This window comes from Dasypus novemcinctus, chromosome 23, assembly GCF_030445035.2.
Source record: "Dasypus novemcinctus isolate mDasNov1 chromosome 23, mDasNov1.1.hap2, whole genome shotgun sequence".
Lineage (NCBI taxonomy): Eukaryota > Metazoa > Chordata > Mammalia > Cingulata > Dasypodidae > Dasypus > Dasypus novemcinctus.
This window is the reverse complement of record NC_080695.1, coordinates 62,469,387-62,495,387: the sequence shown is the minus strand read 5'-3', so window position 1 is coordinate 62,495,387 and position 26,001 is coordinate 62,469,387. Positions and strand designations below refer to the sequence as shown.

Here is a 26,001-nt window from a genome sequence, read left to right as displayed (position 1 = left end):
ATTATTAATCACCTTCTGTGTGCAGAGTACTGTTCTGTGCAATAATGCAGCAATCACATTCCTCAGGTGATTTGCATGCACGCCAAATTTTGAGAAGCGTTGAAAGAGGGAGACTCTTTACTTCCCTTCTTTCATTAGTTTTTTTCTCTGTTCATTTTCTCCATTCATTCTTCAGTGGGGGGGCGTTTATTTACTTTATGTACGCATGCGCACTCCTGGCGACTAGGCAGGCGGCTCGGCCCTGCGGCCCCGCCTCCCGGCGCCGCCCATTGGCCGGCTCCGCCAGCGCGCCCCTGATTGGCGGCCGCGCGCCGCGCCCCGCCGTCCGTCAGGGTTGTGGAATGGCGGCGGCCTCGTCGCTCTGCGCCGGCGGCTCGGTGGCCGTGAAGCTGCCGCGGTCGCCGCCGCTCAAGGTGCTGGCGGAGCAGCTGCGGCGCGACGTGGAGGGCGGCCCGGGCGCGTGGCGGCTGGCGCGGGCGGGCCGCGGGCCGCTGGAGCTGGCGGCCGTGTGGATGCAGGGCACGGTGCTGGCGGCGGGCGGCGACGAGGCGAGGCTGCGGGACCCGAGCGGGCCCTTCTCGGTGCGCGGCCTGGAGCGGGTGCCGCGCGGGCGGCCCTGCCTCGAGCCAGGTAACGGCCGGGTGGGGCCCGGGGCGCTCGGCGGGGAGGCTGCCGAGGCTGCATTCGAACCCGGGGCTCACCAGGGGGCCGGGCCAGGCTGCCCCACGCCCGGGCCTCGGCCTCGCCGGTCCTGCTCTTCAGTCCCCTCCTTCCTCGCCGCCCCCCTGCCAAGCCTTACCCCACCTGTGGCCCGTTTAAATTATTTCGGAGGATCCAGGGGAAGAGCCCCGGCATCGGGATTGTAACAAGCCCCCTCCCCACCGGTGACTTTTTCATCAAGCTATGGAAATGTATTTGGAATTATTTCTTCATCCCTAGCGACTCACCTCGAAAATCTCTTCCCCAGGAAAGCCCCCCCTAGCCCCCTGGGAAGGGGGACCTTCCTGCCCGGCTCCTTCTGGGAACTGCCTTAGGCGGTAGCTCACTACTCTTTGCCTCTTTTACCCCAGCTGTGCTCCCGCGGGAGCCTGCGCGCTGTTTAACTAGAGGGCAGGTTAAAACCCCGAGGACTGGGCTCCACCCTCAGGATTCCTGAGTCTGTAGGTCTGGGTGGGGCCATGGATTTGCATTTCTAACTCTCAGGTTTTGCTGATGGCTGTCGTCCTGCGGCCACACTTGGAAAACCCCTGGTGGACGGAACTCCAGGAGGACCGTTATCTCCCCAGCACCTGGCCCAGTGCCTGGCACATAAGTGCCCCGAGGAACCGGCATTTGTTCTGAGTGACGGGCACTGGAACCCGTCTCATTCATTCACCTGATGTCCATTGACAGTGCTGCGCCCCAGGCCTGTGGGAAGCACTGAGCAGCTGCAGAGACCTGTGCCCTGGGGTGGGGGTGGCGGCACAGACTGTGGACTGATTTCCCAGACAGCCACTGATTGCAGTGGAACCATCAGGAAGTGCAGGACGCTGCAAGTGCCCATGTACGGGACCTGGGAGGCAAGTGTGAAGTTTAAGCTAAGGGGGTCCAGAGGATGTGGACCTTCCCTCCCCCCTCCCGCCCCTGTGAGGGCCCTTGCCCCCCGAGAGGCTTGGATTCCCAGTGGAGGTTGGTTGGTTTGACCTGGCCTGCTCTGAAGTCAGAACAGACCTGGGTGGAATTCCCTGTCCTGTCCCTGTCCTCTTCCCCTGTCCAGGTGAGCTGCCTGGAACACTTTTCTCAGCTAATAATCTAATAATTCTTGCCTGTTCTGTGGATTCAATAGGCAGAAAATGGCCTTAGCACAGCACCTGGCTCCTAGTGAGGGTTCAAAAAAATTATGACTATCGTTATTTATGATAAAATTGGCCTCTCCCCATCCCCTGCCATCCTTCGGCTTTCCCTCCATCTCCACCTGTCTAGTGTTAGTGTAGCACAGAGGCCGGCAAACTACAGACCACCGTCCCCTCTCATACAGCCTGGGAGCTAAAAATGGTTTTTACATCTTTACATGGTTGGAAAAGATCAAAAGAATATTTCATGACATGAAAAGTAATGGAGGGGAGTGGATGTAGCTCACGGGGTTGAGCACCCTCTTCCCATGTACAAGGTCCTGGGTTCAATCTCTGCTCGCTCCTAAAAAAAAAAAAAAAAAAGGTAAGTGAAATTCAGATATCAGTGTCTTCGAGTTTTGTTGGGGCATACTCATATGCATGTTGTTTAGGGCTGTTTTCCACTAATGACAGAATTTAATAGTGATAGAGACCCTATGGATCACAAAGCCTAAAATATTTACTATTTGGCCCTCTAGGGAAAAAAGTCGGGTCTAGCACTTAACCTGTCCTGCTTGGAGTCTTGGCGCCCAGTACTCCTCCCTGAAGACAGGCCCGGGCATCGTCATGCCTGGGTCCCAGCCCTGGCATGAGGCTTGGCGCCCTGTTGGTACCTCGGTGTTTGAAGGAATGAGCCCTGGAAAGCCTCTGCCTTACCTATTGGCCTGAATGCCAGTTGGACCAGGGCCATGTCATTTCTAGGTCTTGATTGACAAAGCCGAGTTGCTGCCTTCTGGCAGGGATCCAGGCCAGGAGACAAGCCTCTAAGACATGAAGGAATCTTATAGGGATAAGCACACAGAGGGGACCATGGGCACCAAGGAGAAGAAGCTGATCCTGTCTTTTGGGGTTGAAGAAGGCTTCCTGGAGGAGGTGGCCCTACAGGATGTGCTGGAGTTGTCTGTAGGTTGATCAGCCCTGGGTTGCTGGAGACTGAGGTGGTTCTGGGATATGGGAATCTCAGTTTTGAAACTGGGGCAGTCTGTCACCCTGTGTCCGTGTGTGTGGAACAGTATGTGCAAAGACCTGGAGGTGAGCGAGAATTTGGGGGCAGCGGAGGAGGTAGGGAGGGCTCCCTTCAAGCCGAGCCTCGGTGCTGGCTGGACCACCTGCCTGCTTCCACTTCCAGCGGCCTTTAGCTGTAGCCAGTGCGCCGGAGCTCTCCCTCAGCTGCTCTCCTTCCATGGAGCTCCCAGCACTGTGTTTTCATAAACAGCAGGTGCTGAAGAGGCAGAGGCAGAGACCGGCCCAGCCCTCCAGTTGCTCACGGTCTGTGAGGGGACAGGGAGGGACTGACATCCTGGAATGCCCTGCGGTCCGTGCTGTTCTGGGAGCAGGAGCTGCACTTGAGAACGATGCGGCTGCGGGGTGGGGAAGGGGCTGTGCAGGGGAGGAGCCTGGGAGCAGGAGGAAGACTTTGAAGTAACCCGGGCAGGAGAGGATGGGGCTTGAGCAAAGGGAGTGGGTGTGTGGGCAAGGAGCCTGAGCTGGGGGCAGGGGCGGCTGGGGGTGGGTAGAATTAGCAGGATTAGTAACTATTGGCCTGATCTCAGGAGAGAGGCAGCAGCCCTTGCCTTTAGCTCATGCATCCGGTGGGGTGCATCCTTAGTGTTAGCCTGGCCTGGTTGGGATCGCTGCAGTTTTAACTGGACCTTCGTTCTTTTTCTGAGGGTTCCATCTCCACGAGCACTGTGGGGCCATGCTCAGGGAGTGGGAAGTGTATTTGTAGAACCGGGTTTTGTCACCGAGGGCCCTGAGGTTCCTTGTTCAAGTAGAATCTGGAGATGGCTTCAGAGAAACCTAAGTACCTCCTGCCAGAGGTCGCAAACCAAAGGGCCCAGGTGTCAGCTGGCCTGACTTCAGTCAGAGCCCTGGGTCCACGGGAAGACTCAGCCCTGATGGATGGAAGGATATGAGCTGTGATTAAAGCAGTCTGGCAGGGACATGCAGGGGGACTGGCAGGGTGCCCACCGTTGCCGCTGTGTTTGGGGTTTTTTACACAATTGAGTTTTGTGTGGTTAAGACTGGCCAAGTTTTGCTTTCAAGGAGAACCACTTCCCGGAGGGAATGGGAAGAGAGCTGCTATTAATCTGTCATTAGCTCACTCTGATGGCAGCCTGCCCTCTTGTTGATTTGCTGGCGTGTGCCCAGCCAGTGGCAGGACGAAGCTGGCGGTGGCAAGGATTGGTCCCGGGCAGCTGGAATGGGGCTGGTGGGGGGAGCCTGGTTCTTGTCTGGCTTTTTGGCAGCATTCAGGGAAAAGGGGATTTGCTTGGGGCTCTCAGGGAGTGTCTTTGCAGAAAGAGGAGCCTCCTGTGCCCCAGACCAGTGGCATTCTTGGTGGCACTGAACGAGGAACGGATTTAGGGAGAAGCTGGGGCTCTACCTCTGCCTTGGAGCATCTTCTGTCATGGTAACCTACACTCTGATGTGAGGGTCTCTTCCCTTCCTAGGGCTGGATTATTTTGTGCACAAAGGTAGTTTGCTGTGGTTTTAACATTTTAAAAGCCAGAAACCAAACGATGTCACCCTGTGGATTAAATGCTTGATTTATCGTCAGTGCATATGCATCGCGATCACTGACTCCCTTGGCATTTTGATATGTACTATCTGATTTTTTTTGTCTCCATTCCCCCCCCCCCCGCCGTTAATTTGAACCTTAAGATGGGCTTCTTGTTCTTTTAGGGAAGTACGTGATGGTCATGGGTGTGATTCAGGCGTGCAGCCCGGAGCCGTGCCTTCAGGCTGTGAAGATGACAGACCTGTCCGACAATCCCATCCACGAGCGCATGTGGGAGCTGGAGGTGGAAGACTTACACAGGAATGTTCCTTAGGTGATGCCGGAGCACCAAGACAACCGAGATTCTGAAGCTGCCGAGGTTCTAATACCATGTGGGGTTCATAGACATCGTACAGTGGATATTTCGTAGAAGTTCCTCAGAGCTTTGGTTCATCAAGGTGTCTGGATGTAGGATTTTTTTTTAATGCTCGGAAACTTCACCTACCGCGGCCTCCACTGCTGCCCCTTGCTTTGAATATGTTTGCTGATAAAAAGCCCATGTTTTGTTTTTTCTTTTGGGATTGTGTGTGTTAATATTCCCTCTTTCTCTCTAACACACAAATGTCATGTTGCATTTTCCATACTTTTTTCCATTACTACTGTGACCTTGCTTTATGGTGCAAAATTTGACTCTCAATCATTGCCCACAGTGATTAAAGTGTGGTTACGGGCAGGAAAATAGAGTGCGTGAAAAAGGAATGACATCACGGCGGCACCGTTTCTTCTCCTTCAGTGACTTCCACGTCCAGTTTGCAAGTCAAATGGCATTTTCCAAGTGCAGGCACAGCGGCGGTCTGGAAGATACAGCCCTTTCCATTCCCACTCAGCCTCTAGGATCATTTCCCGCTGGATATGGAAGGTGACACCTGCCATGCTGCCTTCACCGTGAGATGCTGAAACACGTTCAGACTTTTTTTGATGACAGATGCCTTAGAGTGGCATTAAAATCAAGACTGGGAAGGACTTTCAGGCCTTAACCAAACTTCTGCCTCCCAATTTTTGGTGAGACACCGTGAGGGAGCAACCTCCTGGTTTAGAGTCTTACGTCTTTCTGTGGAGAGTGACTCTTGTCTTGTGGTTGTGCTGAATGTTCGGCTTCCGCTCTCTGCCTATTACCCAGGCCTCAATTTTCTTGAGCTTGTGGATGTCAAGGGAGTTGAATTTTGTTCCAACGTTGCTATGTCTTTGTCCAGGTTACTGATGTTCTACTACCAATAAATGGTTTTATATGCCGTTATGTTTTTAAACTATAGAAATTTCTTTTTAAAGGCAGGACATATTGGAAAGTACACATTGTTCTAAATTATTGATCTGGGCATGTTAAAAGTTTGAAGCTTCTTTTGAGCAGTTTTTGTTCAAAATTCAAGGTTTTTGAAGCAACACTGCTGAGCTTTAATGGAAGCTTTGCAGTCCTACAGACCTGAATTTGAGCTCTTTGCCTGGCACTAAACTTGCTGTGTGATTCTGAGCAGATTACCTAACCTCTCTGTGCTTCGGCTGCTTCATCTGTAAAATGCAGATTATACTCAGCCCTTAACACTGGTGTGAAGGAAAAACGCAGACGGGCCTGACACCCTTTGTGCGACGTGGTGCCCAGCACATGGGAAGCACCACGTCCTCGCTGCTGGGAGCGGTCAGTTCTTGCTTCCATCTATCCATTGCCTTTTTAAAAAAATAAACTTTATTTTTCACAAGTTTTAGATTTACAGAAGAATTGCAATGATGGCACAGAGACTTCCCAAATACCCTACTAGAATTTCCTGTTCCATTTCTTACAGTGAACTGATACAGCTCCGTGCTTGTTAACTGAAGTCCAGGCTTTATTCAGATTTCCTTTCTTGCCTCAGTTCCTTTTTCTGCCCCAGGATCCCACCCAGGACCCCTTTGGATCCTCTTGGCTTTCACAGGGCAGCAGCTGCCTTTGTTACTTTGAACTTTAACTTTGATACAGTCCATGGTTCTGTGTTAGAGCGTTCTTAGGTTAAAACTTTATTACAGGGAAGCGGACTTGGCCCAGTGGTTAGGGCGTCCGTCTACCACATGGGAGGTCCACGGTTCAAACCCCGGGCCTCCTTGACCCGTGTGGAGCTGGCCATGCGCAGTGCTGATGCGCACAAGGAGTGCCGTGCTACACAGGGGTGTCCCCCGCGTAGGGGAGCCCCACGTGCAAGGAGTGCGCCCCATAAGGAGAGCCACCCAGCGCGAAAGAAAGTGCAGCCTGCCCAGGAATGGTGCCGCACACACGGAGAGCTGACACAACAAGATGATGCAGCAAAAAGAAACACAGATTCCCATGCTGCTGACAACAACAGAAGCAGACAAAGAAAGAAGACGCAGCAAATAGACACAGAGAACAGACAACCAGGGCGGGGGGCGGGGAGGGGACAGAAATAAATAAATCTTTTTAAAAAGCCTTTATTACAAAATTATTGGGTGGTACTCGGCAGTCAGCCCTTGAGCTGGGCCTGTGGAGGACTCTAAGACTTCAACTAGAAGCCTGCCGACTGAGGGCGCCCCGGGTCGGAAACCTTTTCTGCCAGCGCACTGACCCCGGCTGCCGAGAACCCCCTGAGCTGTACCTGCCCAGACTGTCCTCACCTGCCTTCTGGTAAATGATGCCTGGTGGGGCTGGCGTTGTTGCAACGTCTCAGGAGTGTGGGCCTGAGAAAAGGAGGGGGCTGTGCATTTTGTCCAGCAGTCCCCCCCAAACTGCTGGTGGCTCTGAGCTGGAAGGGGCCGCCTCGGCCTGTTAGCTGAACTGTTCTGGTTTCTCTGAATATTAATGACTCTCGCTCTTGCCGCTAGTGCTTCCTCCTTGACATCAAATGAAAATGCATCTTGGGGGTTTTAGTTTTCGGGTACCAAATCAAAGCAGGCTTATCAGGAAGCACCACACGCCAGACAGTGGCAGGCCTGTGTGCTAGGGCAAGGGAGCTTCCCTTTTGAAACTGGCTCTTTTCTAAGAACTGAAAATAAGCAACTTCGGCTGTGACTTCACTTTTCTTGGAACTGCTTTACTTAGGAAAACAATAAACAAATAGAATCCTCATTTAGCTGGTTTTGGATGGCTGAGTTCCCTGATTCTTTTTGTGGCATATTCTTGTAAAACTAAGCTTTACCGCAAACTTCTTCACGCGTCAGGTGAAGCCGGAGGGGGAGGGAAGGACCGAAGCAGAGCTTTGCTTCTGGCCTGTTTGAGTATGAACCATTAGGTGGAAGAGGAAAAATACCAGAAGGGGCAAGAGTCCTTCTCAGACTGTCCTTCCTGAAACCTGCCAGGCACACAGGGGTTAGCTCTGGCGTGGCTAAGGCCGGAGCCAGCGGTTCCATCGCGCTGAGCAGCTGCTCATTTGCAAGGGTAAGGGGGAAAGTGCACGGTCAGCCAAAGTGACCTGCATTTCGCAGATACCCCGGTGCCTGAGCGTAAGGACCCCTGCGGGCCTAGGGTGAGGGAGACAGTGGCGTAGTCACACCTGGGCTCCAGCTCCGGGCCTGCCCTCTCCTGCCTGACCTTGGGCTTGGAGGTTAGCCTGTAAAGTGGGGCCCATCCCTCCTTCCCAGGATGGCTTAAGGTGTCAGGGATCTGTGCGGTAATACCAGGTACCTGCAGGTTCTGGGGAGCAGGGAGAGACACCCCTCCTCCCTGCAGATCACTGCAGATGTGCACAGAGATTGTTCTGAGGTCATCTGAGAGTGTCTGCGTCCCCATTGGAGGGGCCTCCAGAGGTGCGGCAGCTTATCTTGTCCCCACCGGCCTTGCATAACTTGCAGGCAGTCTAAATGGTGGGCGGATGGCTGGCGTTGGGGTGAGACGGCAGTACCCCGGCAGAGGCACGCTGCTCTAGAGTTTACACCGGGCCGGCCACAGTTTTCAAAGGAGCCCTCTTAGAGGCTGGTTGATCGAGTCCCGCCTCCGCCCCCACCACCCCACCCCACCCGGTATTTAGGTATTTTATAATTGGCCCAAGGACACTTGGCTGGAATGTTTGGGAGTGCTCTGAAGTGCAGTCTGGGTAAAGACAAAAGAGCAGAGGAGGAGTGAGACAGCAGAGTCAAAAAAAAAAATGGGGGTGGGGTGGGCAGAATTCAATCAATTTGTGTGCCAGGGACTGCTAGAAACTCTTCCCTGCATTATTTCATTGAACTGTGCCAATGCCTCTGCAAGTGCATTGCCCCTTCCCCAGCCGTGGAGCTGAAGCCATTTGCTGTGGTCGGGGTCCCCGTTGTTAGGGACTCTGGAGGCCCTGGCGTTCGCTCTGCAGTGGCTCTTCACTGCGAAATGCTTCGACCCTGGCGGGGGAAGCCTTAGGTGCTTGCGCCCCCTGCTGGCCAGTCGCCGCAGCCTGGCTGCCCTGCGCCTTCCAAAGTGGAGACAGCCAGCGGCCAGAATGAAAAGCCAGAGAAAAGCGAAGGAATCAGGCGGGCCCTGAAAGCCTTCGCAGCTGCCCATGCCTGGCCTTCTCCCCGTGAGGGCCAAGCCATCTTGGGTGGAAGGATGGCGCTGGATTTAGCAACCAGACGGGGTGTGCTGGGCCTGCTTTTGAAAACCAGCCCTGTTGACCCCCGGGTGGCTGTGGTGAGTTACTTCACCTCTCTGCGCCTTATTCCTGTCATCTAGAAAAGGTTTGGGTCAGAGGTTAAGTGGCTTGTCCTCACGGCTGGTAACTGGAACCCAGGCAGGCTCAGCAGGTGCTCAAACAATGCTCATTCCACTGGTTTTTCGTCACCAAGCACTTACTGAGCACCTGCCAGTTTCCAGGCTGTGTCGGCCTCATCTCTTCCACCTACAGAGAAACTTCTCTGGTTGTAAGGGTTTATGTGACTACATCGGATTTACCTGGATAATCTGTTCTACTCTCCTTAACTTTTTTTTTTTAAGATTTATTTATTTCTCTCCCCTTACCCCGCCCTGGTTTTCTGTTCTCTGTGTCTATTTACTGCGTCTTCTTCCTTGTCCGCTTCTGTTGTTGTCAGCAGCACGGGAATCTTTCTTTTAGTTGTGTCAGCTCTCCGTGTGTGCAGCGCCATTCCTGGGCAGGCTGCACTTTCTTTCACGCTGGGCGGCTCTCCTTACGGGGCGCACTCCTTGCGCGTGGGGCTCCCCTATGCGGGGGACACCCTTGCGTGGCAGGGCACTCCTTGCGCGCATCAGCACTGCGCATGGGCCAGCTCCACAAGGGTCAAGGGGGCCCGGGGTTTGAACCACGGATCTCCCATGTGGTAGACGGACGCCCTAACCACTGGGCCAAGTCCGCTTCCCATCTCCTCAACTTTAACCACAGCTGCAAAGCCCCTTTTGCCATGAAGATTCACATATTCATAGGTCCTGGGGATTAGCACTTGGACATCTTGGACATCCTTGGGGGGCCATTGCCAACCAAGTCTGCCCTTTGGTCTCCCAAAGAAGTAAGTCCCTTCAAATGCAAAATGCATTCACCCCACCTAAGGTCCTCAAAGGCCTCATCCCCTTACAGCATCAACTTCAAAGTCCAAAATCTGGTGCATAGCTCAAAAGCCGTAGATCTCATCATCTAAATCCTCTCAGTTCTGGATGGACGGGGACTCTGTGCGGAATCCCTCCTGAGCTCCTTCCTTACCATCTGGAACCCCTGGAGTCTGAGAAACAAGTTACCTGCTCCCCAGGCAGCAGCCGAGAGGAACGCTCAGGTTACAGAGTTCCCGTCCTCTCGGGGGGAGTGCATGGCTACCCCCGGACGGAGAACCGAGATGAAAAGCTTGCAGCCTAATTCTGTTCAGGATGGGGGGTTGGAGCAGGTGTGGCTCAAGCAGTTGAGCACCTGCTTCCCGCACGGGAGGTCACAGTTTCCGTCCCCAGTGCCTCCTAAAAATAAACAAAAAAATACAAGCAAAATAAATGAAAAAGCCAACTTAGGGGAGCCAATGTGGCTCAGTGGTTGAGCGCTGGCTTCCCATGTTCAATCCCTGGCCCCAATACCTAAAAAAAAAAAAAAGAATCCAAGGGGCCAGAGATGTGATACAGGGAAGAAAGAATAAATAGTGAGGCTTAGGCACCCAGAAGTGCCGAACTACCATCTCCTTCCTGCCTGGTCAAATAGGGAAAGGAGAGGGATTTCTCAAAAGGGTCTCAATACCGAAGTTGGAGTCCACGGAGATGTGGACACAGCAGAACCAGAACTTTTCATTATGTGGGAGGATCTGTTTCAGAAAGGGGCCAGACTCAGGCGCTGCCCCAGGTCTCCGCACTTGCACCTGGGCTGTTTCTGTGTGTAGGGATTTTCCCAGAGGCCTGGGAGCCTGGGCATCCTGCTCATAAGGCCCCAGGACGGTCTAAATGCTGATTATCAGCTCTACCCGGGCTGCGTTTTAACCTGTTCTAGGCAACTGTGGGCGTTTAAAAAGCGCCCCAGGTGGTCCTTGTCAACCGGGTATGCAGGCTGCAGATCTGGGGCTTCCTGGCCCCAGGAGAGCTGGTGGGGTGGCAGAGCTGTCCCCGGCACTGGGTGGCCAGGAGGGAGGCCTCGGGCGGCATTCACATGGGTGGGGAACTAGGCTCCCCCTGGGCTGGTGGACCCTGGAGTCCAGAGGAGTTGGCCTTAGCCAGAGGCCTAGGACCAAGGGGGCCTCTTAGCCCCCGAGCTTACCCCTGGAGGAGGAGGAGGAAGTAGGATGGGAAAAGCCAGCAGCAAGCCTGCTCGTCCACACACAGGCTGCTCCTGGAACCTGAATTTTTAATTCTATTTAATTTTAACTGATATGTAAATAACTGCATGCGGCCTCTAGCAACTGTATTGGGCAGCTGGGGCCTAGGGCTCTTGGCTTGCCCTGGGGTCAGCTGTGAAGAAAGCCAGTAAGTCACCTGAGGCCCAAAAGGGCGGGACTTGTTCAGAATCTTCTAAGGCAAGGCCTGCCGTCTTCTCTTGGCCCTTGGCCTGGTTCCTGTAGGGAGGGTAGAGTGCTCTTGCCCACAGGAGCCCCGGGGTGGTAGAGGGGGGACAGGGAGCCCCAGCAGGTGTGACAGCCGGGGCTGGTGTCTGCGACACCTGTCAGGGACTGTGGTGCTGTAGAACACATTGCCACAGAATTAGCAGGTTAGAATATCCCTGCTTTACCATCTCGGTTCCTGTGGGTGAGCGGCCTGGTACCACACGGCTGAACTCTGCCCAGGGTCTCACCGAGGTGAAATCAAGGTGCTGTTTTCAAATCCAGGGCAAAGCACATGAATGACGTTTGGGAAACTGCCGGAGACTGTTTGCTTTGACTTGATGTTCTAGAACGGAAGCGTTGGGCTCTTGAAATGTGGCTGCTGTGACAGGGTTGCTGCGTTTAGCAAATAATGTGCAGGCTGTGCAGTGACTTCCATTCAAAGAGGACCAGCTGGAAAGGGGGAATTAAAAGAGTAACTCGACATGGAGACTCCTAACACTACCTAACCTCCTTCCAGAATGCTCTGAGAAGAAGCTGCTTCCCAGCGTGTCCGGTTGTTGGCAGGATTCAATTCCTTGCACCTGGACTCCCCGGCCGTGCTGGCTGTTGGCCAGGGGCTGTTTCGGCCCTCGGGGCCTCACGCCTTGCGACCTGGCCTTCAAGACAGCCACAGCGTGTGGATCGGAGCTTGTGCTTCACATATCTGACGACCCCTGCCTCTCACCCAGAGTTAGAGGGCTAGAGCAATGAGGCCAGTCCACCCGGATAACCACCTGTCTCAAGGTCAGCTGACTCGGCATTCTAATTATAGCTGCAAAACCCCTTTGCGCAACACCTCGACTAGTGTCTGATTGAGTAACTGGAAGGTTTGTCTTCACTAGAGGCTGGAAATCTTGGGGGGTCACCTGAGAATTCTGTCTACCTCCAGAGCCTGCCAGACAGAACTTACAGAGGCTAAAACGAGTGGGTTGTTGAGCCAGAAAATATGGCTCCAAAATCCCAGGTCCACCAGCTCTCAACGCGTGACTTGGGATGAGCCTCCTCTCCAAGCCACCGTTTCCACACCTGCCAAATGGGAATAAGAGCGGCCTTGTTAAATCAGTCACGGGGACCGTATCTGATAGCTCAAATGCAGCGGGTGACTCCTCGGTTATTAGTGGCCTTCTCCGAGAGCTGCCCTGCCAGTCTTGAGACCTGCTTTGTGTCTTGGGCATGCTTCCCCTGCTTTGTTGGCATTCCCTGCCTTTCTGGCAGAGGAGTGAGCTCCCTGGCGCCAGGATCCTGTCTTATGAGCTTGATGGGCTGGCCCAGCCTTGGCATGGGAAAGACATGTCAGTGGGAAAAATCTTTTTTAAAAATGTATGTACATAGTAAAATGCATATCCAGTGCAAACAAATTGCACATGCTCGGAGGAGCCCAAGGCAGGGAATGTTTTGTAGGTAGAAGTTAATCTCCATCTGCCCCCTGCACTGCTCGTGGAGGATGAGGTTTTTGGCTTTGCATTCTGGGGGAGGCATTTTGCCCTGAGCATCCTGTTTATTCCATGGTCAAGGGCTTTTAGCACCAAATTTGCTTGAAAACCTTGTGAAATTATTTATGGAGAAAGAAAGAACAAGGAATCCTGGGTAATATGAAGCAACCGGTCAGTTTTGCAAACGTTCCAGCATGGGTGGTTTACGACTAACTGAAAAAACATGTCTCTTAATCCTTTTTGCAATGCCTGGGCCTTAAGTGTTCCCAGAAGGTTTAAGGGGGTGGAATTGGCTCCCGGGGTGGTCACCACTGTGACAAAAAGAGCAAAGAGCTCCCGCCGGCACCTGAGGGTTCTCCAGGTGTCCCTGGCCCCATCTTGGAGTGAGGTGCTTCTCTGGTGAGGCTAGGGAGAAGGTGCTGGGTGTCGGAGAGCAGAGTGGGATTCATTCTGGCTTTGCCAACTCAAGTTTCTGGAGGCATAGTTTGGGGCGCACACGGGAGCTTGGAAGGGTCACCTCGGCATCCCGGGCGTCCGAGGCACCCCGGGCCCTCGGGTTATAAACACGGTGCTGCGAAACGTCCGTCCGTGCTCTCAGCTCTGCAGAAGCTGAAGGCCCTGCTTTCTCTTCCTCATCGGGCTTCTCTGTAAGAGAATGTTCCCAGGGCCAGACCATCTGGCTGGGGCCTTGACCCACAGTGTCCTTAAGAGGGAAATCTCCTGTCAGCAGCCCCAGCTCTGCAGAAACACGCAGCCCATCCGTGGGCCCCGGGCACGGAGACCCGTCCAGCCCCAGCCCTTCTTGGCTGGCCCTTGTGGGCCCCCGGGCGTCATCTCAGGGAGCATACCATGCCCCCAGGGTGGTTTCAGGATGGCGTGAGGCCTGGGCCCCCCACCCTCCAAGCGAACCTCCAGGAGGAGGCGGGGACACGACGGGACCTGGAGATGATACTGCAATTAGAGTTATATGGGTTTGCGGTTTCCTCTCGCTGTCTCCACTTCCTTCCTGAAACCCCAAAAGAGGCTTCACAGGAAAGGAAGGACCTTTCCAATCCCAGAGCACAGCTGGGAATGACTGTCCCTGAGCTGAAGAGCGCCCAGGGCTGCCGAGGCAGAGCTGTGGGAGATGCCACGCTTGGGACAGGCTCCCTCCCGGTGACCTTCAGTCGCGCTCCAAGGGCAGCTCTGGGTGCCGTGGCCGCCCAGGGAGGGATCTTTAGCACAGTGTGCACCTGGCAGGGCCCGGCCCTTTGGCGCTGGCCTCCCGTTACTGTTAATTCTGCCACGAGGTGAGATGCCAGGCCTTGAGCAGGTGGGCAGCTCATCGTTAGAACAGTCAGGGGTGTTAGTGAGCCAGTTGTTCTAGAAGAGGGGATGGAGCCCAGGCCCAGCGGGGCTCGGAGCTGCCTTTTCTGTGGGAACCCTGGCCCAACCCAGCCCCCTGAGGACCTGCCTCAAGTGGCTGTGAAGCAGGGACAGTGGCATCATTTGGGTGACCCAGTGGAAAACGAAAACACAAGGTCCCTCGTTAAAAAGTTATGGAATTCAAGACACCGACAGCTGGGTTTGAGCCATGCATGGGGCTCCTGAGTGGGGGCCGAGGGCACCGGCACAGGTCGCACAGCTGGGGAGTCCAGGGCGCTGGGGAGAGGGCAGGGCGGGCTGTGGCCTGCAGCGTGCTGGCACACTGGGTCGCCTTTCCCTGTGGGTGAATTGGCCTGGCGAAGCTAGTGAGGAGGGCAGAGCTTGCTCTAGTCCAGGCCAAGAGGTGGCCCAAGTATGTGGCTGAGGGTGCCAAAGCGGGGGAGGGGGACAGCCCAAAGTGGGAGGGCCTCCAGGCAGCATCTGGGGCAGGAGGTCCTCTGAGCTTGGACACCTGGCTCGGTCATTTTTCCCCGGGTTAAAGTAAAGCCGAGAAGACCAGGCAGCGATGCGGTGAGATGGTTAGTCCCCAAGTCAGCCTGTTTTGGTTTTTTTTGGATTGGGTGTAGCTGTGATTTTGGGTTCTTTCTCTACTGTTACTTCCATTAGAGAAAACTGACCAAGTGGAGGGACCGCAAAAGCTGATGTGTCACTGCCCTACACTCCAGGGTAGAAGGAGGGAGCCGGCCACAGGGAAGGCACGTGCCCCTTGCCTTCTTGGCCAGTGGCCTCCAGCTTCGTGCCCGGCCAGCGTTTCCATAGCTCTGGCGCTGTGCCCCCGCAAGCTTTGTGAGCGCCTGACTGTTCTGGTCTAAGTGTGATTTCCAAGTGAGTCTCTGTTGGCTGGAAAAAGATGTGGTCCAGTTACTGGAGAGCAGTTTGTATTTGTGTATGTGTGAAGAGAGAGTGGGTTAGAGGTTGCCACGGAAACCATTGTTTGCAAAGTTTGGCTTATACAAATTATTAGTGGAAAAGAAAAACATATGCCATTTTATTCTTTCTCCCAGATGATAAACAGGAAAGGAAGCCTGTTTCTGGGTAAAGTGAGTCATGGAACATGGGATGCTCCTTGGCAGCTCACCCAGAGCCCGCGGGCTCCTTTGTCATCTACCTGCTAGGTGACTGCCCCAAATTACAAGGCAAACAAAGGCCTTTGATCCTATTGGGTGAGAGCAGACAAAAATTCTCCAGGTAGCTGGAGGACTGAGGGAGGAAGTCCACAGAAACCGAAAGGGATTGCTTCTTGCCCCATTTTTTTGGAGGGGAAAAATCTTACGTTTAATTCTGAAACGAAAATGTCATTTGCAATAATTTCCCTCTCCTACTAGTCTTTTTAAAATTGAGATATACTTCACATACAGCAGAATTTGTCACTTTAAAATGTACAGCTCAGTGGTTTTAGTATATTCTCAGATTGTACAACCATTACATGACACCGTCTCATTCCAGAAAATTTTTATCATCTCCACCCCAGAAAAAAACCCAAACACATTAGCAGTCGCCCCCTTCCCTTCCCAGCCCCATGCAACCACTAATTACTTTGCCTCTATGGATTTCCCTATTCTGGGCATTTCATGTAAATGGAATTGTATAATTCATGGTCTTTTGTGTCTGGCTTCTTTCACTTCGCATCATGTTTTCTTTTCAGGTACATCCATGTGGTAGCATGTACCCGGACTTCTTTCCTTTTTATGGCTGGATATTTCCTGGCATGAATGTAGCATATTTTGTTAATCTTTCATCACTTGATGGGCATTTGGGTTGTTTCCTGTTTGGGGCATTATGAATAAGTTGGCTCTGAACATTCCTGTGCAAGTCTTGGTGTGGACATAGGTTTTCATTTCTTTTGGGGAGGTACCTAGGAGTGGAATTGCTGGGCCATGTGCTAAGTTTGTTTAATATTCTAAGAAACTGCCCAAAGGGCCCTGTGAGCAGCGCGCGTGCAAGTACCGGTCTCACGTCCTTGCCAGTGCTGGTATTGATAGTTGAATCTTTTTAACCTTGAATCTTTATAGAAAAGCACACATGCAGTATAGTTTTCTATATATTTGAAGTGTTTTCTACTCCTCAGCAGCCTTTAAAGATTTTTTTCCAATAGATTTTGTGCACATTTTAGCACATTTATTTCTGGGAGTTTTATTTTTTGGGGTACTATTGTAAATGAGATAATTTCTTCTATTAAATTTTCTAGCTGTTTATCGGTTGTGCACAGGCAGGTTATTTGTTTGGGTATATTAATTTTGTACTTCACACCTTAAGTGTTTGCCATATATTTCTGTTGCGGCTCTTGGATTTTCTGGGATAAATATAATATTTCATATCCTCCTTCCTCCTTAAATGTCTTACTTTTTTTTTTTTTTTTTGCTTGCCTAATTTCATCAGCCGTGATCTCCCAAATAATAGTGGTGTAGAGGGGATTCAGAAGCCGTCTGAACGCTGCCATTGCTTTCAGCCATTTCAAATGATGCTGATCTTGGCTTGATGGGTGTATTGTTTTATCAGCTGAGGAAGTATCCCCCTTTGGAGTTGCAGTGAGTTTTGCCAGCTGAGCAGTTTGAGGGAAGGTGATGGCCCTCACTTTTGATACCAGTTGCAATTTGGGGAGTATTAAAATATTAGAAAAGATATTAAATATGGGAGTTGATTTGAGCAGTTTACAATTCATGAACTGGGAGACATCCAAACCACGCATAGAAAGGAGCACCCCTGAGGGAGGGGAAAGGGGGAACTTGCGAAGGGCAAACCAGGGAAGCAAGGAGGAAGTGTTCTGATGGGCTGACGTTAGGTTTCCCTTTTACATGGGGGGGGTCTTGCAAAGTGGGGAGCAGATATACATGAGTATAGTGGCCTTGTCCGCTCTGATAGCTCTCTCTCCTGGACCGGAACTTAGCTGCCATTCTGGAGGGTGTGTTCCATGGTTGCTTTTCTCAGAAAATACTTGCATGTCAATTGCTTTTGTCTTCTGGAAGATCCTTTTTTGGAAAGCGGTCCCTCCCAGCCATGCCCAATGCAGGCAGCAGTCATTTTATTTTACTCAACAAGATGTTCTCAAAACCACCTTCAGGCTGGATAATTCCTTAGAAGGATTCATAGGACCTACCGAGAGCTGTTGTAGTCACAGCTAGGCTTGTTATGGAGATACAACACAAACTAGAACCCGCCAAAGGAAGAGACATGCACCAAAGGAAGAGACACGCGGGATAGAATGTGGGTGGGGCTCAAACGTGGGGCCTGCAGCCGCCCTCTTCCCCGTGGAGTCCTGGATGGCGTAACCTATTCCACGTCCGACAAGTGACAACATGCACAGAGCATGGCCAGCACGGAAGCTCGCCCCCAAGCCTTGGTGTCCAGAGTTTTGACTGGAGCTCAATCAAACACGGCCTACCCAGAGGTGGGCACTGAGACGGCGTGGTCCAAAGCCCCTTCCTAAATCACACTGGTAGACTGTCCTTTAGCTAAAGCCCCCAGGCAAAGAAAGGCACTCCTATCAGGCAGGTCATTCCAGGGCTTAGGGTCACCTCCCAGGGCAAAGGGCAGACCTGTCTTCACTAGACACTGATTTAGTACCTTTTTGTAATACATAGTAAATTTTGTCAGACGCCTTTACATCAGTTATGATGATAATGCTTTTTCTCTTAATATAGTAATATAAAGTACATTAAGAGGTCTCCCACTATTGAACCTTCCTTGTCATACTGTACAAATCTAGTTTGGGTGATTTCTTCCTTTAATATCCTGGTGGACTGCATTTGCTAATATTTTATGTTGGATTCTTACACTGAAATCAGTGCAAGTAAATGGTGTTGGTCTGTGGTTTCCCTTGATTGCCTTCCTCCCTCCCTCCCTCCCTCCCTCCCTCCTTCCCTCCTTCCTTCCTTCCCTCCTTCCTTCCCTCCTTTCTTTCTTCTTTCCTTTCATTTTATTTCCCCTCCCCCCTTGCAGCTTGCTTGCTGTCTGCTCTCTGTGCCCATTTGCTGTGCACTGTTCTGTGTTCTTTTTTTTTTTTTTTTGCTTGCCTTCCTTTTTTGTTGCTTCACCTTGCCGAGCGGGCTCTCTGCAGCGCCTGCAGGCCGGGCGGCGCTCCACAACATGCGGGCGCGCCTGCCTTCACAGGGAGGCCCCAGGACGTGGACCCAGGCCCTCCTATATGGTAGACGGAGCCCAACTGATTGAGCCACAGCCACTTCCCTCTTTTTTTTTTTTAAGGAGGTATCAGAGATTGAACTCGGGACCTTGTCTGTGAGAAGCAGGTGCTCAACCACTGAGCTACATCTGCTCTCAATCGCTGACTTTCGATATCAATATTCTACAGGCTTCCCTAGTATTCCTAAAGGTTTGAGAGACTTTATCTGGAAAACCATGCATGCTTGAGACTGTGCCTCCTCCTCCATGTGGGTTGGGGGAGATGATGGAATCTTTCTGATAACTTTTTCAGTTTATTCTGGCACAGTTGATATTTTCTCCTTTGGAGTCTACTTTGGTACTCCCCCCCCGAAAGTATCCATTTCCTCCAGTTTTCTATTTGCTTACATAGACAGCTTTTTATATGCCCCCTTTTTGTCATGTTTATCTTAAAACCTTCTCAAATAAAACAACTTGTGGATTAACTTAAGGCCACCATTTTTCTGTTAATTCATTAATTTTTTAAAACTTTTACGTGCAGAAAATGCATCCATTTTCTCCAAGCTAGTCTAACAGAAATAGCGTGAGACAGAAATCTCACCCCAAAGCCACTGAGGCAGAGGGAAGTCACCGGTGCTGCTGCCCATCTCCGAGCAGTGGAATGGCCCCTTCCTAATTTCAAATTTGCTGCCCAGAATGCCCCAGCATGACCTTGTTTCCACCCACTCCTTCTCCGTTGGTAAAGAATAGTTGAGATGTGAGAGTGGGTAGTAAAAGCTGATTCGGTTTTTCCTAAGGTATGTGTTGATATGCTCAGTTTCCTTCCTTGCTTAGAAAAGGGTCAAATGCTAAAACATCTTGTGCACAGCATTTTTTTTCTCTCCTTTCCCACTTCTCTTGTAAAATCCAGGTCATCTCCCAATGGCCAGGCATTAATTTGTCCATAACCCCAACAGATGGCAAGACTGGGACTGATGGAGGCTACTTCCAGAAAATGAGTTGCGTGCTTTCTTGAGGTTAGACCTCCAGCTTCAAGGAGGAAGTGGTCCCTGCCTCCTCACAGGCTGGCCCTGTGCCTCCCTCCCGGCTTGGCCTTGACCTTCTCACCCACTCCCTGTGCTTCTCTGGCTGTGAGCATGCCGCTCCCGGCTCCCCTAATCTCAGAAAAAACCTTCATTTTAGTCTCTTTCCTTCTTTTCTTTTAATTTTTAAAAATCTCTGCTTGTACTTAGTTTACCAACAACATTGTAACAATTACACCACGGACTTCTAAAGATAAAGAACCCTCTACCGCCACATTGCGCTCCATCTGTGAACCACTTCTAGTTTTCTATATTCTCCTCTGGTTTTTCACAGTCTGTGGGCATTCTTGGTTAGAGGCTTGTATGCAACCTTGTTTTCTGCTTTGCTTGGAACTTAATCTTTTTTTCACATTAATACATTGTCTGATGTTGGACTTGTAACAAATGACTTCAAGGTAATGCATCAAATTGATATACCATGTCTTTAAAACATCATTTCCCTGTTGGCTGTTTCTAAGTTTCAGCATTTTGAATAATGAGGTTATTTTGAAATTACTTGGAATCATTTATGAATCCCTTTACTTCCTCTCTTGTTTTGGAATAAGTCCCAGGAGTGGACTTAATAGGTCAAAAGAATGAATAGTCTTAAGACTCTCAGAACACACGACCAAAGTCGTGCTAATTGAAACTGCCTTTTACAGAATTGGGGGGTATGGGCTTTGTCCTGGCCTCTGCAGCTCTGGGCATTATTTATATACCGTAGTGGGTGGAATGGTGTTTCCCCAAAAGACAGGGTCAAGTCCCAACCCCCTTTTCCGGTGAGTGTGACCTTATGTGGAAATAGGGTCTTTGCAGATGTAGTCAAGTTGAGCTGAGGTCTTTTTATAAGAGGGAGGGGGGGGAAATTTGGACACAAGGCACAGACAGAAGAAGCCTACGCTACAAGGAGGCAGAGGTTAGAGTGACGCAACCACGAGTCAAGGAAGGCTGAGGACTGCTGGCCACCTGCAGAAGCTACAGAGGCAGGAAGAACCGCCCCTTGCGCCTTCAGAGGAGCCTGGCCCTGCCGACACCTTGTCTCTGGACTTGTGGTCTCCAGAACTGTGAAAGAGTCCACCTCTGTTGTGTTAGGCTACCCAATCTGGGGCGATACAGCAGCCCTGATACACGATTGTTTTGTCAAGGGGAAGATAAAATTATACCGTGTTGTAATTCACATTAGACTGACTGTTAAATTTTCTGTTTCGTTTCTTCTCCCTTGAATTGCCAGCTCATATCCTTTACCAAATTATCTTGTGGCGATTCATTTCTTAAAATTCATTAGTGCGTGCTCTTTACGTGTTGTAGACATAAATATTTATTGGTCTTTATGATGGAATTATCCCCTCTCCAATGTGTTTTTCTTTAAATTCTGTGTCCCTGTGTGCACACACACTCTTGCACATACACGCTTTCTCACACACAACCCAAACTGTGGAGTGTTGATGTCAGACCAGCCGTGAGAAGGGAGAACTGGTGTTCCCTCCTTGGGGCCAGCTCACCGCTGGGTTCTGGTAGACGGTGGATGGCTGGAGTCGGGGGAGGCTGCTCAGAAAGGCTCCTGCCGCTTCCTTTCTTGACCAGAACCACTGACCTATTAAGCAGATTTAGAAACCAGCAAGTCAGGTGGTTGCAAACTCTGTACCGGCCCAGGAACCCCTGCAGTCCTGCTGACTTGCTTTCGGCTGAGAACTTTCTCCTTCCCTCCTGCTCCTGGGCTGAGGTCCCTGTGACACGCACAGGACTTCGTTGGTGGTGGGTGTACTTCTGATCATGTTCTGATCATTGCTTAGGGGTATATTAATGTGTTTTAGGGGAAAAAAACCAACAAGCACTACCTATTATGGCTTGGGATGTGGCTAAAGTTAGCCTGAATCCCTTTCTGAAAGTCACCGGTAGAATATCGCAAAAGCAGAAGGTGAGTGGTTGAGGCCGGCAGGCTGGGTGGGGTGTGAGGGGCAGGCAGGCCCCAGGTGGTCCGGGCCTGGCTCTTGGCTATTTGTATGACCTTGGATAAGTCTCTGAACCCCCTGAGCCTCAGTTTCTTCCTCTTCCTCTATTAAATGGGATCATCCATATCTCATCGGGCCACTGTAAGGCCCAAGGAAAGATCAAAGGACTAGAGCAATGTCTGGGCTCTGGGGTTTCTTGGTTGTCACCTCGGACAGCCTGGAGGGTCCCCACTAGATCCCAGCACTACTCCCCTCCTTTTGCTCCCGGAGTGGGGGGGGTGTGCAGGATGGGCTGCCCCATTCCCAATCACTCTGGAGCTCCCCCGGAGCTTTGTGGAGCACATGCTGTGCGCCAGAGCCTTTGTGGGGTGTAGCAGTTTGATACTGTTTATGAATTCCACAAAAAGATGTTTGTAAACTGGTCTTTTCCTCAATTATATTATATTGGATTCAGAGGTTTCACTTTTACTTGATTAAATAATGATTAATCAATGACTCATGTCATTAGGACATTGAGTCCCTACCCCCTTGGTGGGCAGGGACTCACAGAGACACCGCACTGCAGAGAAGTTTGGAGTTTGGAGCTGGAGCCTGGGAAGTAAACACACAGGAGAAGAACCCAGAGGGCTAGACATGGCTCCACAGACACGGCAGAGGCCCCGGGAGGAGAGACGAGCCGTTCGCCTGGTGGTTCACAGCTAGCCTTGTGGAGTGAGCAGAGCAGCTGGGCCTGCAGAGAATCAACCCCTGGAGAGAGACGAGACTTATCGCAGCCCACAGCGGGTACTGGGAGAAGCCGGGACCGTGGAGCCGGAAGAGGAAGAGGGAGCTGAACGGCAGCAGCCTTCTTGCTCCAACATGGGGCAGTGGACTTTGGCGAGGGAAGTAACTTATACTTTCTGGCCTGGTAACTATAAGCGTCTACCCCAAATAAATACCCTTTACAAAAGCCAACAGATTTCTGGCATTTGGCATCGCTGCCCCTTTGGCTGACTAACACAGGGGCGGGGTGGGAGGCCAGGGGCAAGCGACTCTCCTCGCGGCTGATACTTCGTCCCCTTCACTCGGGAACTGGACCCTGCAAGCTCGGCTGAGGGCCCAGCCCAGAGAAGGCTCGAGAAGGCCCCGGGTGGGGACAGAGTCCACAGGAGGCCGGGTCTCGGCTGGGGTAAGCCCCAGCAAGCAAATGGGCACCTTCAGTCAGCTTTAGGGCCCAGCCGAAAACACAAAGGAAGAACAAGAAAAACGGGGACACTTCATCTGACGTGCCCGTACCCCATGTCTGCGCAAACCTGCCCTGCAAGAAGGCCCTCTCAGCTAGTTCCAACACAGCTACCCGAGAGCGGGGCGCTCCCCACCTGGCTTCCGGGTGAGGGATTTGGGAACCCCAGTTCCCCTCAGGGAGCCCCAGGCCTCGGGGGAGCCTGGCGTGGGCCGAGGGGTGCGCTCCTGGGCGCTCTCCCCGGCGGCGCCCGCGGCGGCTCTCGCAGGGGAGGCCGGGAAGGAGCCGCTGAGCGAGTGGACTCGGACCTTCAGCCAGAGCAGGAGCTCCCTTTCCAGCCAGCTGTCTCCCACCCTCCCCGAGCACTGTGGAGGAGAGGAGAGAATGACCCGCACCGGGGAGGGGGCTACTGTCCCCAAGAAGCACTCTGAAAGCAGGGACAAGCGGCGCTTCCTCGTGCCTGGAGCGCGGGCGCTTTCTCTGCCCTCCGCGGACTCGCGCAGGTTCTCCTGCGGCCGGGAGGCAGCCTTGAGGCCTTGCTGCGGCCGCTCTCGGAACTATGTTTGTGGGAGGAGGCTGGACAGAGAAGGAAAGCCTAAGTGAGGCTGTGCTCTGGGGCCCAGAGGAGAGGGGCTCGGCTGCCTCCTCCTGCCGATTGCCAGGACTCCCCGGCCTGTCCCCGGCCCGCTGAGGGCCCAGCCGTGTCAGGCACAGCGGGGCCCTCTCCAGAAGGACACGGCCAACCCTCCCTCACCATGCCCCTCTCCCCCGCTGTCAGGGCAGCAGGGCAGGGTAGAGGGCTCCCCGCACCTGCAGGGCCCTGTGTGGGCAGCAGCGCTGGGGCCCAGCCCAGTGAGTCACTTGCAAATTGAACAGGCGTCTACCAGGCACCCACTCGAGCACCCACTCGGTGTCACATCCTGCTTTGGGCTCCTTGGAGACAGAGAAGACTGACATGTCTCTGCTTTACAGAAGTTCCCAGCCTAGGGGGGAGGCTGCATCTTAGTCCGTGATGCTTTGAAAGCCCAGGACAACTTAGCCCGAAGTGGGGGATCAAGGGGAGTTCTTGGGGGTGATGCCTGAATTCTTTTTAAATTTATTTATCTTTCCCCACCCCCTCGTTGTTTGCACTTGCTGTGTCTGTTCATCTTCTTTTGTTTCTTTAGGAGGCACTGGGAACCAAACCTGTGATCTCTGATGTGGAAGGGAGGCACCTAATTGCTTGAGCCACCTCCGTTCCCTGCTTTGTCGTGCCTCTCGTTATATTTTCCTCTTGTGTCTTTTGTTGCATCATCTTGTCACGTCAGCTCGTTGCACCTGCCCATCACCCCAGCTCGCCGCCCTGCTCGTCCTCTTTAGGAGGCACCAGGAACCTCTGCTCCCTGCTTTGTTGTGTCTCTCATTATGCTTTTCTTCTTGTGTCTCTTGTTTCATCACCTTGTTGTGTCAGCTTGCTGCGCCTGCCCATCATGCCAGCTCACTGTCTTCTTTAGGAGGCACACTGGGAACCGAACCATAGAGCTCCCATGTGGTAGGCAGGAGCCCAATCGCTTGAGCCACATCTGCTTCCCTGAACTGAATCTTGAAAGATGAAGAGATGTTTTCCAGGTTAAGAAAGCTGCAAGGACACTCAGAGAAGGGTCAGGAACATTTGGTGGCCTGAATGAAAGAACGAGCCCCACCCCTGTGTCACTTGGGCTCACATTCAATGGCGGGCTTTTTAAGTTCCAGGGTTGCTGACCCTGGGCAGATCCTCTGTGCCCTCTGTGAGTCAGCATTAGCAAGTGAGATTTAACAGTGTCTTCCTTGCCAATCCCTTGTAATAATTTCCTTTTTTAAAAAAAAAGATTAATTTATTTATCGCCCCCTCTGCCTCCAATGGTTCTCTGGTCTGTCTGCTCATAGTTTGCTTGCCTTCCTCAGGAGGCACCGGGAACCAAACCCGGGACCTCCCACAGGAGAGGGGAGTGCCAATGGCCCGAGCCACAGCCACCCCCTGTGGGCCGCGGGGCCTGCTGGCTTGTGGCGTCTGCTCGTTGCGGTGGGGGTGGCATCTAGCTCGTTTGCTGCAGGGACAGCATTTAGCTCATTGTGGCAAGGGTGGTGTCTGCTCATCTATTAGGAGGCACTAGGACCTGAACTCGGGACCTCCCATGTGGTAGGCGGGCACCCAACTGGTCGAGCCACATCCGCTTTCCAAATAATTTCTTTTTATTATCTGTGTGGGATGAGATCAGCTATTCAATACGAATGAGAAGCTGTGACAGCACATCTTTGTCTCATTCCTGACTTTAAAGGGAATGCTTTGATGACTCATCAGCAAATGTGATGTTAAAGGGTGTAGCTCAAACCCTTCAGGGCAGCGGGTTAATGAAGTTCCTGCCTAGTCTTCATTTAAAAAAAATAAAATATGGGCACTAGAGAATTTTATTAAATGCCTTTTCTGTCATCTTTTGCAATTATATCCATTTATTCATTCTATCTTTAATATGTTACGGTGAAATAAAACCCTTTTTATTGTGAAAGAAAAGCAGTATAGAGTTTATAGTGCAGTGTATCACTTCATAAATTATTGTAGAGCCGTGGTTCTCAGCAGGGCTGATTTTGCGCACCCGCTCCCGCTCCGGAACAGTTGGTGAGCTCTGCAGGGATGCGCCACGCCCTCGCTAGCCACGGCACCTCTCGCGGGCCGAGGCCCCGCTAGCCTCTCCCCCAGGAGACCTTGCCGTCCGTCCGTCGGCTGCCCCTACTCCTCGGGAACCGTGAGCGACCAAAAGGCCGTGGTCAAAAACGCAGACATGTCGGAGGAGATGCAGCAGGACCCGGGGGAGCGCGCAGCTCAGGCGCTGGAGAAACACAACACAGAGAAGGACACCGCGGCCCGGATCAAGGAGTTTGACAAGAGGCGCCACCCCGCCTGGCACTGCACCGTGGGGAGGAACTTGGGTCGTTATGTGACACACGAAAGCAAGTACTTCATCTACTTCTGCCTGGCCCGCGGGCCCTTCTTCTGTTCAAATCCGGTGAAAGCATGGACTGTGACACCCCCCAGTGATCCGTCCAAAAACAAGGACTGCAGCCTAAACTCCAGACCCCAGAGACGGCAATGCTCGGCCTTGCGAAGGGAACACCTCCGTCTTTGAAACTGTGCTGTGCTGTTCAGTACAGGGCATTCTCGGCACTAGTTTGTTGTGGCTGTAAAACAATTAGCAAAACAAAACAAAGATCTGTAGACATTTTGTCACAGTTGAGGAAGAGTTGTGGCGTGCTACTGGGACCTAACGGGCAGAGGCCGGGCGAGCCGCCAGGCACCCTACATTGCACCAAAGAGCTCCCCGCGACAAATTATCCACTGCTGAGTGTCAGCAGTCCTGAGGCTGAGAACCCACGGCTTGGAATTGCCTTAAATAGTC

The 26,001-nt window shown here is 52.3% G+C and overlaps 1 protein-coding gene across 1 annotated transcript; it reads left to right on the top strand.

The window, feature by feature from the left end:
• Positions 1-321: 321 nt before the first annotated feature.
• RMI2 (RecQ mediated genome instability 2) lies at positions 322-5,678 on the top strand. Its single transcript, XM_004460717.2, has 2 exons — positions 322-630; positions 4,557-5,678. The coding sequence occupies exons 1-2, from the start codon at positions 342-344 to the stop codon at positions 4,703-4,705; spliced, it is 438 nt and encodes a 145-aa protein (XP_004460774.1). The 5' UTR covers positions 322-341; the 3' UTR covers positions 4,706-5,678.
• Positions 5,679-26,001: the final 20,323 nt, after the last annotated feature.

What these genes read in the sequence shown, in the direction of transcription:
- RMI2 (XM_004460717.2), top strand. Translation starts at nt 342, where the DNA reads ATGGCGGCGGCCTCGTCGCTCTGCGCCGGCGGCTCGGTGGCCGTGAAG. An exon ending in GCGGCCCTGCCTCGAGCCAG is followed by an intron (nt 631 to 4,556) that starts GTAACGGCCGGG and finishes TTGTTCTTTTAG; the next exon opens with GGAAGTACGTGATGGTCATG.